This window comes from Centrocercus urophasianus, unplaced genomic scaffold, assembly GCF_019232065.1.
Source record: "Centrocercus urophasianus isolate 14NV4802_14NV808 unplaced genomic scaffold, USGS_Curo_1.0 seq_42, whole genome shotgun sequence".
Lineage (NCBI taxonomy): Eukaryota > Metazoa > Chordata > Aves > Galliformes > Phasianidae > Centrocercus > Centrocercus urophasianus.
Genome location: NW_024885000.1, coordinates 3,436,281 through 3,451,019, shown reverse-complemented (window position 1 = coordinate 3,451,019; position 14,739 = coordinate 3,436,281). Strand labels below are relative to the sequence as shown.

At 48.5% G+C, this 14,739-nt stretch overlaps 1 protein-coding gene across 3 annotated transcripts in view; it reads left to right on the top strand.

Annotated features, from left to right (window-relative positions):
- Positions 1 to 867: 867 nt before the first annotated feature.
- Positions 868 to 14,739, top strand: part of NFASC (neurofascin) — a 47,293-nt gene continuing 33,421 nt past the window's right edge. For 2 of the 3 annotated variants that reach the window (XM_042833660.1, XM_042833662.1), the window contains exons 1-15: positions 868 to 961; positions 2,718 to 2,735; positions 3,015 to 3,120; positions 3,340 to 3,536; positions 4,170 to 4,292; positions 4,492 to 4,662; positions 9,912 to 10,023; positions 10,599 to 10,783; positions 10,914 to 11,045; positions 11,306 to 11,449; positions 11,920 to 12,031; positions 12,128 to 12,294; positions 12,661 to 12,808; positions 13,450 to 13,574; positions 14,376 to 14,411. In XM_042833660.1, coding sequence (XP_042689594.1) covers positions 868 to 961; positions 2,718 to 2,735; positions 3,015 to 3,120; positions 3,340 to 3,536; positions 4,170 to 4,292; positions 4,492 to 4,662; positions 9,912 to 10,023; positions 10,599 to 10,783; positions 10,914 to 11,045; positions 11,306 to 11,449; positions 11,920 to 12,031; positions 12,128 to 12,294; positions 12,661 to 12,808; positions 13,450 to 13,574; positions 14,376 to 14,411 — 1,870 coding nt within the window. Of the gene's footprint in view, positions 962 to 2,717; positions 2,736 to 3,014; positions 3,121 to 3,339; positions 3,537 to 4,169; positions 4,293 to 4,491; positions 4,663 to 6,284; positions 6,336 to 9,911; positions 10,024 to 10,598; positions 10,784 to 10,913; positions 11,046 to 11,305; positions 11,450 to 11,919; positions 12,032 to 12,127; positions 12,295 to 12,660; positions 12,809 to 13,449; positions 13,575 to 14,375; positions 14,412 to 14,739 lie in introns of all 3 variants that reach the window. The other variant, XM_042833661.1, reaches the window with a different exon arrangement.

Here is a 14,739-nt window from a genome sequence, read left to right as displayed (position 1 = left end):
CATCATCCCATTGCCTGACCCCACACAGCTTTGAAGCCCTGTTGCCTCCTGGAAAATAGAGGCAAAGCAGCTCACAAAGAGATGCTGCATTTGTGGTCTGCTCTTGTCGGTCCAAAAATATTCCCATAGCGTGTAGAGGCAGTGCTCTTTTGGGAAGGGGAATGGCCATCAGCAGTGCTGGAGCACCTTTTGGGCTCCCGTTGGCTCTGCAGTTCTTCCTTCAGTGGAATTCAACTCTTTGTTTTCGGTCCAGAATGAAAGCTGGGTTTTACTGTTTGTTCGGTCTCGTGCATGAAATTCAGCTATGAGCTTCCTGACTCCTGGGCAACATCATCTGGTGCCTGTTTCGTCTGGTTTAGAGGCTTGCAGTCCTGCCCACGGTGGGGTGGTTGGTAGGAGGTGATCTTTGAGGTCCCTTCCAACCCAATCATGCTATGATTCCATGGTTCTGCATTTCTATGGTTCTGTGAAACAGCAAACCATCCTTCTGATTTTCTCCTGCGGGGCTCACATGGTTCAGCATTCACTTCTCAGGGCAATTTTCCAACATTCCTTGGGGAGAACTCAACAGAACTCTGGGGTTTGAGCACAGGTAACCACAAAGACTGAACAAAAAAGGCCTTGGAAGGAGAGCGACCATGGGCTGAGTACTGGAAATGTGGCCTGGAAAATAATTCTGGCACCATTAACACCCTTTGTCCCTCTGTACAAATATTTTCAGATTGCAGACTCTCTGTCCCAGGAAGAGAAATGCAGGACATAGCAGTGCTGACCTCTGGCTTTTTGTGTTTTGCAGCTGAGGACCCAACAGCCATCAGCTCTCCTGGGGGGAGCAGGTGAGGTCATAGCATTATCCTGACATCCAAAATGGTCCTGCGCAGCCACCAGCTCACCTGTGCAGGGATTGCATTTGCTCTGTGCCTCCAACACCTCATCAACGCCATCGAAGTCCCTCTGGATTGTGAGTTCTGATTTACTCCCTCTAAATCTGGGCACGGTGGGGATGGGCTGATGGTTGGGTTGTATGATCTCAGTGGTCTTTTCCAAGGCCTGTGATTCTATGGTTTCCTGCTTGAAGGGCTGCAGAGGCAGAGTGAAGAGATACGCACACCAGGCATCTCTCCTGCTCCAACCAACTATTTAGGATATTTTTCTTTTTAAGTCACTTTTTAAGTCATTTCATCCAGAAATCCACCTGAATTGCTGACTCGAAAGCTGAGCAAAGGACTTGCAGCCACCCATCAAAAAGGGGCAGAACACCAAGCTGGTAGAGAAGCCCATCCCCAGCAAACCTTTAGCCTACAGACTTACAGTGGAGCATCCCACAGTTTTTGTCTCTGTTGGGATTTTTGGTTAAACATGAGACACGAGTTATGTTTTATTATGTTTTATTCAGAGAGTTTGAGGATATGGAGTGAGGAGGAAGGGGACAAGGGGTGTTGTTTCTACTAAACAGCATCTTCAGGCTGGTGTCTGGGAAATGTGTGGCTCTTTTGGGTGCACTTGGGATGAAGGTTTGTACTGAGAGCAAGCTGCTAAGTCATGGCTCAGAGGCTCTGTTCCAGCTACTCGTCTGGATACCAGTTTCATAATTTCTCTGTGTCCCAGCTTCCTCCTGTAGAGGCTGTTAATAATAATCAGCCTGTAGCTGCAGGGAATCTATTCTGACAGTGCAATGTACAGAAATCCTCCAGCGAGCGGTGCATTAGTGGAAAAAGCACTGCTTTGTGCTGCTGTCTGTAGTCAGGCTGAAGCACCAGGGTTCTTTGGAAACAACGTGAAGAGAGAGAGTGGGAAATCTCTGGTTTGCTGAGGGGAAAGTAAATACTTGTGCGACTGAAAGCTTGAGGTGGGGGTCCCATGCAATCTCTTATCTGTGCGAGACTTGAGTGTGAGTTCGTGCTCTACTCCGTTCCAAATGATTGTGGATGAACATAATTTTGTTCCCTAGGGTCAGCCCTTGGCACTCTTGTTCCCAACTTGGGAATTTGACAAGATGAACACAGCTTGGATGTGCAGGCAGTCAGTACATAGATGGGAGCCATTGGGCATGACTGAGTAGGTCTGCAAACAGCAGTCTTCTGCTCCTTCTTGTGCTTTTCTGTCAAAAAAGAGTGATTTTGATGCTTACGTGTAATATGAGCTTAGAAAAGTAAGGGAAATGCTGACAGCTGGTGGAGAACTGCTGAAGGCAGCCTGTCTTTGCAACTCACCGCTTCTTCAGTCACCTCCCTGCTGCACAGCATGGACTCACAGCACAGCATCATCACCTCCAGCACTGGAGATGCTGGAGGATCTAAATATCTATCTATATATGGGATAGATACCTATATATTTACATATGGGATATAGATGTTGGTACACTAGAGTTCATTTCACGCCCTCTTTGGACCCCCCCACCCCTCCCAGAGGCTGCACATTGTTAGCAGCTAACAATGACTTGGACTCAGTGGTCCTTATGGGTCTCTTCCAACTCAGGATATTCTATCATTCCATCATTCTCTGAGTGCTCACCAGCGTTTCCTGCTATATAACTGTAAGTAGGTGGATTAGAACATGCTGGAATTGTTAAACCAGTCGTATGTAGGATTTGCAGACTCTACAATAACAGTGTTTTGTTTTCATGTTTGTGTGCATAATGCGTGTTTATCGGGGTTAGCCCCTCGATTAACCCTTCTTTCTTCTTTTTCATTATGCTTGCACTTTGGAAATAACAGCAAGTATTCAGAGTGAATGTAAGTGCTGCCTTCTATGTGAACATGGTGGTGTCCTCTGCATGTCCAAAATGGCAGGAGGGGTTGGGTCTGGTGCCAGCTGTGCTTTGGTGCAAGGTATTCGTGGTGCACAGGGCTGGTGAGAAATAGCATGCGCTCCATGCTTGCTTGTGGTTTTGGAAGTCTTTGGACCACAAACTGGGGAAGGTGTCAGAATCCTGGTGAGATCTGCTGCAGGAGAGCAGAGAGAGGCTTCTCCCTCTCACGCAGCTCATCTCACTGCTGCCATTTGCTTTGCAGTGCCTCAGCCCCCCACCATCACCAAGCAGTCTGTGAAGGACTACATCGTTGACCCCCGAGACAACATCTTCATTGAATGTGAAGCCAAAGGGAATCCTGTACCCACGTAAGTGCCCCGGAATTGCTCCTGTACTGGAGCTCTGTGGTTTGTTAGCACTGGTTCTGAAGGTGCTGGGATTTCTGGGCACAGCAGATCTCAGTTGGCCACACTGTCCCCAAATCCAGCGCCATAGATGCCAGTTGCCACTTGCATAACCCAACTAAGGCTCTTTCCAGGGAAATACACCCCACAGTCACCTCACAAATCTCTCTGCCACGCTGACAGCTTTTCCTGGACACGGAACGGGAAGTTCTTCAACGTGGCAAAGGACCCCAAGGTGTCCATGAGGAGGCGGTCGGGGACGTTGGTCATTGATTTCCATGGTGGTGGGCGGCCAGACGACTACGAGGGCGAGTACCAGTGCTTCGCCAGGAATGATTTTGGCACTGCACTGTCCAGCAAAATCCACCTCCAGGTGTCCAGTGAGTAAGCACAGTTGTGTGGGGTGAGCAGCAGAAATCAGACTCAGGAAGTTCCACGGTTCTATGGATGCTTTGTAGCAGAAGCACAGATAGAATCCAGTGGTCAGACATCCCAGCCTGCTTCGTGGTCTTTTAAGGTCACTTCCAACCCTGTGATTCTGTCATCCGTTGCCTGTGTCAAGATCATAGAATCATTAAGGCTGGAAAGGATTTCTAGGATCACCGAGTCCAACCCCAAGCCATCCCCGCTGTGCCCACTACCCATGACCCTCAGTGCCACATCTCCACAGCTATTGACCCCTTCCAGGGATGGTGAATCCACCACCTCCTTGGGCAGCCTGCACCAGTGCCTGACCACTCTTCCTGATATCCTACCCCCTCTCCCCCCTCGCTACAAACTCCTTACAGGGAACTGTAGAGAGAGATGAGGTCTCCCCTAAACCTCTTCTTCTCCAGACTGAACCATCTCAGTTCTCTCAGCTGCTCCCCATAAGACTTGCACACACAGAAATAAGGCTTCCCTCTCTGCATTGAGGCCATTCCATTGAAACCAGGCCAGGTCCGGTGGGAAGGGAGAAGATCTTCAGAGTGAATACCTACCTTCCTCATGCAGTGCTGTGATTCTCGTGGCAGGATCTCCCCTGTGGCCCAAGGAGAAGGTGGATGTCATTGAGGTTGACGAAGGTTCTCCACTCAGCCTGCAGTGCAACCCACCTCCTGGTCTGCCTCCTCCTGTCATCTTCTGGATGAGCAGCTGTGAGTTGGGGAAGCCTTTTCCATCATGAACCCTCACTCCCTTCAAGCACCTGCAGTGTTAGTTTGAAATAATTACCTTTGGAGCCACCGTTGCCAGTTCACAGCTTGGTGGTACCAACGCATGGTTTAAGTTGGGAGTTGCTTTTTGCCTTCACGTGTTCAGGAGGTCCTGGTTAACTGAATGCCTCTTCCCTTGCAGCCATGGAGCCCATCCACCAGGACAAGCGTGTCTCCCAGGGCCAGAACGGTGACCTGTACTTCTCCAATGTCATGCTGCAGGATGCCCAGACTGACTACAGCTGCAATGCACGATTCCACTTCACCCACACCATCCAGCAGAAAAATCCCTACACCCTCAAGGTGAAAACCAGTAAGTGTCATGGTTGTCAGCCAGGATGGAGCTCTGCCAACCTCTTGGGTAGGGTTCTCCTTTCAGTCTTTGACAGCTCTGAGTCCTACCAAAGAAAAGAGTGTCTTCCCTCGTTTTGATCAGGATAGAAGTCCGGTTAAGAACTGATGGGACTCAGACTGACTCCATGGCTTGTTCCCTTGCAGTGCCCCAGGGCTGCAGAGATTGCTCAGTGTGGGTACTGCTGAGTTTCTGAGATGGGCACGGATGGTGTATTCCCTCCATCCTTAGGGAGAAGTGCAATATCAAGTGATTTTTCCCTAATTTGGATGGCTGGAGATAGCCGTGTTTTGCTCTAGGTTTAGGTTTGTGGGGACGCCCTATGGTGCTGCATGGGGGGGACTGAGTGTTTGTTCATTGCTGACCAACAAGTCTTGGGGTTCACCATGACCAGGAGCTGATGAACAGTTCTGGGAGGTGGGAGCAGGGGGAGCAGAGCCTTAGGGGCCTGGGGACACTGGCTCCCAATTCCTGGCACCAGGAGCTTCATCTGTTGCTTAATAGGAGGTAACACTATTAAAGCGTTCTGATACCTGGCACTGAGGTGTGATGTGAGCAGCAGGCTGGGCTTGGAGCATTCTGCACTTCTGGTGTAACACCTTCTCCTTGTGCAAAGCACGAGAAGTAGCAAAGCAAATACTACAAATGGGCACTTTTCTAATGGTGAGGAAGGTGTACATGTAACTCGCTCCGGTTACTTGTTGTCTGGTTGAGAAGCTGGCTGAATAATGCCAAAATTTGCCTCGTACTGAAGGACTGAACCCTGAATGAGCTCAGGCTCAAAGTGGAGAGCGAAAAACCAGTGTTCATTTGGGTCTCAGACGTTTTCAGCCTGGTATATTGGTCCAGCTCCAGAAAAAGAAGTGAAAGAAATCCTGGAAGGATTTCCTGTGGAGCATCTCTGCTGTGTCTTGGGCCCCAGGCTGTGCCCTGGGTGCTCTCTGTTCTGCTCATTACCCAGTGGAGCTCTGTTGGCAATTAGCAGCTGTGCTCACCTAGGTGTCAGCAATTGTCAGTGAGGGAGAGCGGTGTGTTATGAGGAGCTGCTGTTTTTGCATATAACACAATTTGCTTCAATTACCTGGGAATTGAAAGGGGTTTTTACAGCAGATTATGCTCTTAAAGCTTAATTGTTGTTATCATTTTTATTTGTTTGCCCTCTCCATGCCTTTCTGCATCATTACACTGCTGCCTCGATGCATCCAGCCCATTCTTTGTGCTGGAAAGAAATAGCAGGAGCACGCTTATTTCACAGTTAACTGAGAGAAAAAAACATATTTTCTTCCCAAATTGAATTAATTCTTGCCAACGTTGCCTTTATACCAAAGGAAAAACACTTGGAGGAAACGTTTATGATCAAGTTAGGTGATATTTATCACACGTTTATTTGTCTCTCCATCTCGTAGGAGGAAAGCAATCTTCTCTTCCCCTCCCGCACCACTGTGCTCTGTTGCTGTTTGTCTCCCAAGGCTCCGAGCACCTCTGTTTGCTTCTGTGCTCCCTGGTCCCCATGTAGCCCCATCCCTGTTTTCCACCGCTGCTTTGTGCCGCTCGGTATGCTCACGGTCTTTTGTTTATTGCAGAGAAACCCCATAACGAAACGTCCTTACGAAATCACACTGACATGTACAGTGGTGAGTCAACAGCAGCTTCTGGAGACCTTCACGTTTGTAATCCTCTGTGCCTAACCTGACTGATCCCGTGCTAACCCAGCGTGGGCTGCGTCGGCAGCATCCCCGTGTGCACAGCCCTGATGTGTGCGTGTGGTCCTTTCTGTGCTTCGTCCCCCCCCAAACGTCACCAAAAGTGGGCTGGGAACAGCCCAGCAGCCCAAATCCCCTCCGAGTTTTGACATCTTAAAAATGATCGAGGGCTAAGCTAATTAATTGGATACACCGAGCTCAGCTCCAGAGATATTTGGCTTAATAGGATCAGGGCTAAGTGGGAAAGCTGGTGGTTGGCTCCACTGCCTCGTCCTCCTGATTGAGATACTAGAGCCACCATCCCTCTTTGTCTGCATTCAGAATGAGCACCTACTGTGCTTGCAGCCAAGCATGGGCACTGACCATTAGGAGGAAGAATCCAAATATTTGGTTTTCCCAGCCATTTGTTTCTCTGTGGCACTGTTATACCTGTGCTGAGTGCTTTTCCACTTACCCCAGCGGGGAGGCTGTCCCTGGAGGCTATGTGATCCCAAAGCCATAGAATCCTTAAGGTTGGAAAAGACCTCTAAGATCACCAAGCCCAACCATCAACCCATCCCCAACATGCCCACTAGCCATATCCCATCAGCTCTTGTTCTGGCACATGAGCTCACAGCTCCTGTGAGGAGCTGGGAGGTGTTGGGGAGGTGATGGGGTGGGTCTGCATGGGGGAATGGAGCACGCTGCTGGGAGCATCCCCAGGAACCAGTGGGCTTTCCTCTCTGCCCATCTGCCATTTCTTCCCTTCTGTGCCACGTGAATGTGTTCAGGTGGTGCTTAGCAGCTATTGGCCTCTTGGTTTTTGTCTCTGCTTGAAGCACGTGCTTTGCCTGGGAGCAAGGCCCAAGTTCTTGCTGCCTTCAAAAGGTTGAGATTAGCCAGATCTTACATTGCAGTGTCCTTTTTTTTTTTTTTTTTTTGCAAAACATGGGGATTTCTCCCTTACTCCTCACATATTTCTGCAATGGGGCAACGTTCCCTGCTGAGTTGGGGTTTGGGTGAGAGGTTCTTCTGGAAGATCTGAGCGTGAAGCATAATTGGAGGAAGTGGGGACAGCAAATAGGCTGGGCATGGTCTGCAACACTCACAGAAATGGCTGTGAAACAAGCAAAATTAACATCAGTGTGAATTCCATAAACAGAATGACGCCTCAGTGAGGGGCACGTGGGAGGAGATGCCTTCCTGGTGGGCACACGGCGGTGGGATCTCCTCTAAACACAACATGCAGCTCCTCCAAGCACAGAGCAGCGTGGATGGTTGTGTTGTGGAAGGAATGCCTTTATGTTCTGGTGTCTGCAGTCCTCGTGGGTTGGGAGGGGGTGCCTTCATCTCCTGCTGCGTTGGTGTGTTCAGGGAAAAGGGAGGTGGATGTCAGCCAGGGAGATAAAAGGTCTAGAATGATTAATTGGGAATTTCATCAGCTGAAGTTCATCACCTTCTTATGGAAGTGAAAATCTTTTGTCCTTTTTCATTTGTGCTGTTTTGGCAAATCTGTGGGATGTTGTCAGGCTGGCAAGCGGGGCAGGAGGCGAGAGATGGATGTGTTGGGATGCACATATTTCTATCATTGCCTTTAGCAGAAACAATCTGCGGGTTGATGTAGAACCTGATGTGCTGTCAGGTCAGGATGTTGGGGAGGGGACACTGGCAGTTTCTGGAATATCCCTTCTGCAGTTGAATGGGTCCAATTCCACAGAGGTGGGATCAGTAGTGGTAACATATTAGAAGCAGAGCACATTCTTGAGCTCTGCTTCCAGTGAATAGCCGTAGAATTTATTCTTGCAGTCAGTTCCACCCATGTGGAGGAGTGAGACGTTGCTGTTTAACAGCTTCCAGCTGTAGTGCCATGAGATCAGAGCTGGAACTTCTGCCCCAGATCATCGCAGGCCTCTTCCCATTAGAAATAGCAAAATATTTACTTAAAGTGCTGTGCTAAGGCAAAGCTCAGCTAAGCAGTGTTGTCATTAGGTTTATTAAACAAGTGGATAGCATACTAATTTATCTCCCTTATGTTTTAATGTTCATCATTAATACACGGCTCGTAAAATTTGGCTTGCGCTGCTGCTTATCTCTTCTCGTTGTGCCCCAAGCAAATGGTTCGTGGCAGGACTAAGGCATATGGCCCATTCACATGGGCTACATGTTGCTGGCAGATAAAAGCCAATATTCACTCATAAAATGATTGATAAACACAGACCTGAAATCTCAGCACTGATCTGCAAGGCATTACATGGGCAGTGATCCCAACCAGGAAAACCAGCATCTCCGAAGCAGGCGAGCAAACAGCAGCACGCCTGCCCCTGGTAATCCATTAATCAAGTAATTAACTAACTCTCTGACGAGCACCTCCTGCTGCTAACATGTGGGTGTGTGAGAGCAGAGTGGTGCGTGAGTGTGGCTGCTCCCCAGTGATGTGGAGTCAGTCTGAAGGGATGAGTTCCTTCCTGTTGATTTATTACTATTATTAATTTTAATTTCTCTTGAGGGGCCTGGTCACGAGCTTTTCCTGATTGAGTTCCAAAAACAGTCTCTGCTCTCTCTCTCCCCTGTATCTTCCCAGCCCTTTTCTTTGTATCAGAGCTCAGAGATTTCCCAAATAGCTCATTTGGCTAATGAAGCATTTGGGCCAGCAGGAAAGGACCCCAAGAGCCTGCTCCTGCCCCAGGGTGGGCATTCCCCAATTCTCTATTTGCCCAAATAGATTGTGTCAAACCCACCCATCTCACCCCACGTCCTAATCCCATAACCTCCATCTCTGCTACTGCTGCTTTCGAGACCATCTCATCCCACGCTGTCTTCACTGATCCACATCTAGAGTAATGATTCCATTTATTAATGGAAACTATTCCATTAATAATTTTTTTTTTCTCTCACAAAGAGACCTCCGCTGTGTGTATTTGTAGGGAGCTGTCTTGTCTCTCCCCTGGTTGTTTCCCATTAAACGTTCCTGTCCCATCCCAATGTCTTCAGCTCTGCTCCATCCCCAGACAGCTCCATCCTTCCAGGCCCAGCAGCTCCCAGTAAGAGTGGGAACCTACATGATGCTGCCAGAGCTCTGGCATCCTCCATCCCATGGGGATCTCCGTGGCTCAGCTGTCTCATGTACCCTTCTTGTGCCCATTTGTCACTACTGTCCTTCACTAAGTGTTCTGTCCATCAGTGTTTCCATGTCTCATCTGATTCCAGCCCCATGCTGGAGGTAGGGTGAGCAGGGTTGGCACTGCCCTGCTAGGGATCTGGGCTCTCCTGTTGCCCCATCCCCATGGTTCTGTTTCCCCGGCCCATCCTTTTTCTTCTTTCTTCTCCCTGCCTGCGAAGCATCCTCTCTCCACTATGTTTTCTTACCTTAAAAGTGACTTTAAGCCCTTCTCTAGTTTTCAGGTATATTTCTGGGTGAATCCTGTTGCTGAACCCTGAACCCTTCCGATGCTGCAGACAAGGAGAATTTAAAAGTGCTCTGTTTTTGTGTTTTTTTTTCTTCTTGATTTTCTTTCCTGCTGATCTCAGCCCGAGGGGTTACAGAAACAACACCCAGCTTCATGTACCCATATGGGACCTCCAGCAGCCAGATGGTGCTCCGAGGGGTGGACCTGTTGTTGGAGTGCATTGCATCAGGAGTGTACGTACCATGATGGGAGTGGGTGGTCACCAGCAGCCCCCATGAGGTGCTCTCATAGCTTTAATGCTGAACTGCTGGTGAAAATACCAGCAATGAATGGAGCACGCCATTCATTTTCTATTAACTGCTATTAACAATATTCCTGTAACTTACTGAAAGGGTAGGATGATGAAAGCAGACAGGAGAGCTGAGTTCTGCAGCACTGCTCAGAGCAAGAGGTATCTTCAGATACTTGCTGTCCAAAGATGATGCCCCATCAATTTGTCCTTACAGGGAGTTGCAGATCTCTTGGGTGGCCCTTTTGCACACTGTATTAAGTGCAGGTGAGGATGTTTGTAGTACAAGCAGAATTGTCCTGGGCATGGGGTGGGACTTTGGCAGCACTTCCCAGGCACAAGGTAGGACAAAAATCCCACTCCTCACCATCTGGTGATGTTCAGGTCCTAGTGGAGGGGCTGTGGTAGGTAAAAGAGTGGCCCGGAGGTCTTTCTCCTTGGGTTTAGAAGGTCTTAAGTGCAGGATTTGTATTAGGAAAGTTGTCTTGCAAGAGCTTTTATTTCCTTCCCTCTCCTTAGACCAGCACCAGATATCATGTGGTACAAGAAGGGAGGTGAGCTCCCAGTGGGCAAAACCAAGCTGGAAAACTTTAACAAGGCCCTTCGTATCTCCAACGTCTCGGAGGAAGACTCTGGGGAGTATTTCTGCCTGGCATCCAACAAGATGGGCAGCATCCGCCACACGATCTCGGTGAGAGTGAAGGGTACGTCACTTTTACTTCACCATCTCCTTCACTTTCACAGCCAGAAATTGAGAGGGGAGCTTGGGATCCTCTGGAGGCCATCTGCTCCAGTTTGCTCTGTGTGTAACTGTTCCATTTGTGTGTCTTAAAGCTGCCCCGTATTGGCTGGATGAGCCACAAAATCTCATTTTGGCCCCTGGTGAGGATGGCAGGTTGGTGTGTCGAGCCAATGGGAACCCCAAGCCTTCAATCCAGTGGTTGGTGAATGGAGAGCCCATTGAAGGTGAGCCAGGAAGAGTCTGCACCTCCTATATGAAAACAAAGCCAAGGGTCTCGTGGCTGACCATGGGAGCCAGAGCTGCCAGTGGGGCACGGCTTGGCTGCATCATGGCCAGCTGAGCCGTGTCTCTGGAGGTCCATAACATGCCACTGTCTCTTTTTATCTGGTCTGAGATGTAAAGATGAGTAATAAAATGCAACATCTTGTGAGCTTCAATTTAAAATATAATGAAAAGCATCCTTTCTGTCTTCCTTATTTTGAAGGTTCTCCACCCAACCCAAGCAGAGAGGTGGCTGGAGATACCATCGTGTTTCGAGACACGCAGATCGGCAGCAGCGCTGTGTACCAGTGCAATGCTTCCAACGAGCACGGCTACCTCCTTGCCAATGCCTTTGTCAGTGTCCTGGGTAGGTGCCTGTGTGGACAGGTGAGCCCTAGTGCACATGGATGAGGAAGGAAACTCTCTCAAAAGGAGTGACCATCAGAATCCAGCAGCGTGTCAGCTCATGAAATGCTTTTCCATGCAGAATGATGGTTAATGCTTCCATTCTTGTGGAAGATAAATGCCCTGTACTCAAATTTCCTTGCAAGTTATCCCTATATTCTCTGTGCTGTTAGCTACTCTGAGAATGATGCACGTGGGTAGGTGGCCTCTGCAATGGGGCTTCGGGATAAAAGTTGGTAGCCATATACCAGCCAGCACTCTTGGAGCACCTCTGTTTCACAGAGTGAGGTTGGAAAGGGGATGGAAAAGCTCTGTTAAGTCTTGAAAAGCTCAGTGTAGAGCCGTAGAGTCATAGATTTGTTAAGACTGGAAAAGACCACTAAGAGCATCGAGTCCACTCATTCAATAGCTGTCATCTTTGATGCTTTGCAGATGTGCCACCACGGATACTGGCCCCTCGCAACCAGCTCATCAAAGTCATCCAGTACAACAGGACCCGGCTGGACTGCCCCTTCTTTGGCTCACCCATCCCCACCCTGCGATGGTAAGGAGTGTAGCACATCCCCTGCCCACCCATGGGGCTGGGAAGGCGGTTTCCTGCTCTTTCTTCCCTTACAACAGTACTTTGTATGGCTGTGAGGTTTAAGAACGGCCAGGGGAACACGCTGGATGGAGGGAACTACAAAGCACATGAGAACGGGAGCTTGGAGATGAGCATGGCTCGGAAGGAGGATCAGGGCATCTACACCTGTGTTGCCACCAACATCCTGGGCAAAGCTGAGGCCCAGGTTCGCCTGGAAGTCAAAGGTAGGAATGCAATGAGCTCAAGAGCAAAAGATGCTCTTGGATCACCTGAATCTCGCAGCTTGAGCTGTGAGCACTGCAAAAAGAAACACAAAAGATGCATCAGGAATAACTGATGGCACTAAAATATATTCAGAATCTTTTTTTTTTTTCCCCCATTGAGCAAATTTTTTGCTGAGACAGAGAAGTTGGTATTTTTTCAGCATGAATTAGTGGTTTGTTAAAGTAGTTTGTTTGCAAGCATCTGTATCAGAGGTGGTTAGAGGCGAGCAGCCGTCATGCATGCTTGTCCTACCGAGTGACACCACTCTTAAGCTCTGATCGAGTTCCAAGCTGACATGCTGATACTTCCTTTGGGGTGCTTTGCAGACCCCACCAGGATTGTGAGAGGCCCTGAAGATCAGGTGGTGAAGAGGGGCTCCATGCCTCGCCTGCACTGCCGCGTGAAGCACGACCCAACGTTGAAGCTGACGGTCACCTGGCTGAAGGACGACGCTCCTCTCTACATTGGGAACAGGTCTGTGATGAACGCTTCCATCTGTCTTCTCACCAGGATCTTTATTCCCCCACTGCAAAGTGTTTCAGGAGGCACCAGGGATAATAAGGACAAACACTGAGTTCCCATCTGGGCGACGACGACTGTTCTTGATACTTGTAATGTTATTAGCTGAGGATAATAGTGAGGCTGCCTAGCAGTTAAAATTGACTTACCAGTAAATCAAGACATCGACCTTAGGCTTTATTTACAGATATTTTAGGACATCTTGATAAAAACAGGCAGGTTAATAACAAGCTCCTCCAAAGTTAATGTTTATCTGTGCCAGTGGTGTAGCTGTAATTTCCTTTCCACATCCCGAATCACTTCTTGTGAAATAATGAGATGTCATCACAGGACATGAGCTGGTCAGAGGTCAGCCTGCTTTCCCAAAAGTGTGACTCTTCCAGATAAATACCAGAGCAAATTCACTGGTTCTTTAGAAAATGAGGTTTCCAAGAATAACTCAGTGCATCCCCAGTTGATAAAATCTTCAGGCCAGAGATGTACTCCTCTTCTCTTTGGACTCTTTTGTGTATTTTATCAGAGAACAGCTCGTCTTCAATCCTGCTCCTTAATTCTCTTGGGAACAGTGGTGTGATTATTGCTTTCATCCCTTTAAGGATGAAGAAAGAAGACGATGGTCTGACGATATACGGCGTGGCTGAGAAGGATCAGGGTGATTACACCTGCGTGGCCAGCACGGAGCTGGACAAGGACTCAGCTAAAGCCTACCTCACCGTGCTAGGTAAGGCTGTCCTCCCAGTGCACTCAGTGCTTCATCTGCACTGCAGGAGGTTGATTTTACACCGAAAGGTGGATCTGTGGGCACGGGGCTGTCCTCTAAAGCAGAGATGATGCTCAGTTGCTGGCAGAGCAATTATTGGGTTGCTGCAGGACTTGGCAAGGATGTGCAGCCCGATCTCAGCCTCTCTCAGTGCTGTTGAAGGAAACTTGCCTTTGACACAAAGAGAAAAGCAGTTATTACATACAGCTAAAAATACCCAAATGTGGCCTGCTGAAGCTCATATTTGCAAGTGAACTTATCTGAATCTCAGGGTGCTGTCAACCAGGGGGTGAGTGAACTGCTTGCAGGCCCCCCCCTTTTCAACCCAAAACCCACCCTCCATACCCATTCACTGCCAGATCTACTCTGAAAACATCCCAAGTCTATCAGTCCCTGCCTTCAACCCCTTCCATTCTTGAGGAGGAACTTTGTTTCTGGCAGTGCCCCAACCCAACGGTGATGCTGGCATAGACCCACACTGCCATACCAGAGCAGGAGTGCAATACAAATCCCATACCCCTAATAATATGACTGGGCTTAATTTATTTCCCTTCCTGTTCCCCTAATAGCTAATTAACTTTCTAATAGAAACGTGAAAGAAGGTGTGCGGAGCTGAGGGTCTCTGGGGGAAGGATGTGCTCTCTCTGGTCCCCAGGTGGGATCTGTGACTGTATGTGACTTTGTATTTACCAGGTTCTCCTTTCACCACCCAAGCTTAATGACTCAACTAACACTGTTAACATCCAATGTCTTACCTTGCAGCAATCCCTGCTAACCGTTTGAGAGAGTTACCTAAAGGTAATCATCACTAATTCATTCGGTTTCTTTTCTTTTGGGAGTTGATTTGTTTTTTTTTTTGCCTTGCCAATAACGCCAACAGAAAATCAAGGTGTAGTGATTGAGCACGCTGGGAGATGGTGCTTCCATGTCCAGCTCAAGTTGTCCTCAAGAACCCATCCAGATGGCCATAGTAGAAATGTGACATCTCGTTTTTTGACATCTAGACTGGTGACAATTCTAGAGTGCAAGAATCACTCTATCCATAGCTGGAAATGAGCCCTGAGAGTAGAGAAAATAAATCATGTTGAATCCCTTGACTTTTATATGAAAATAAGGTGCTGCTGTT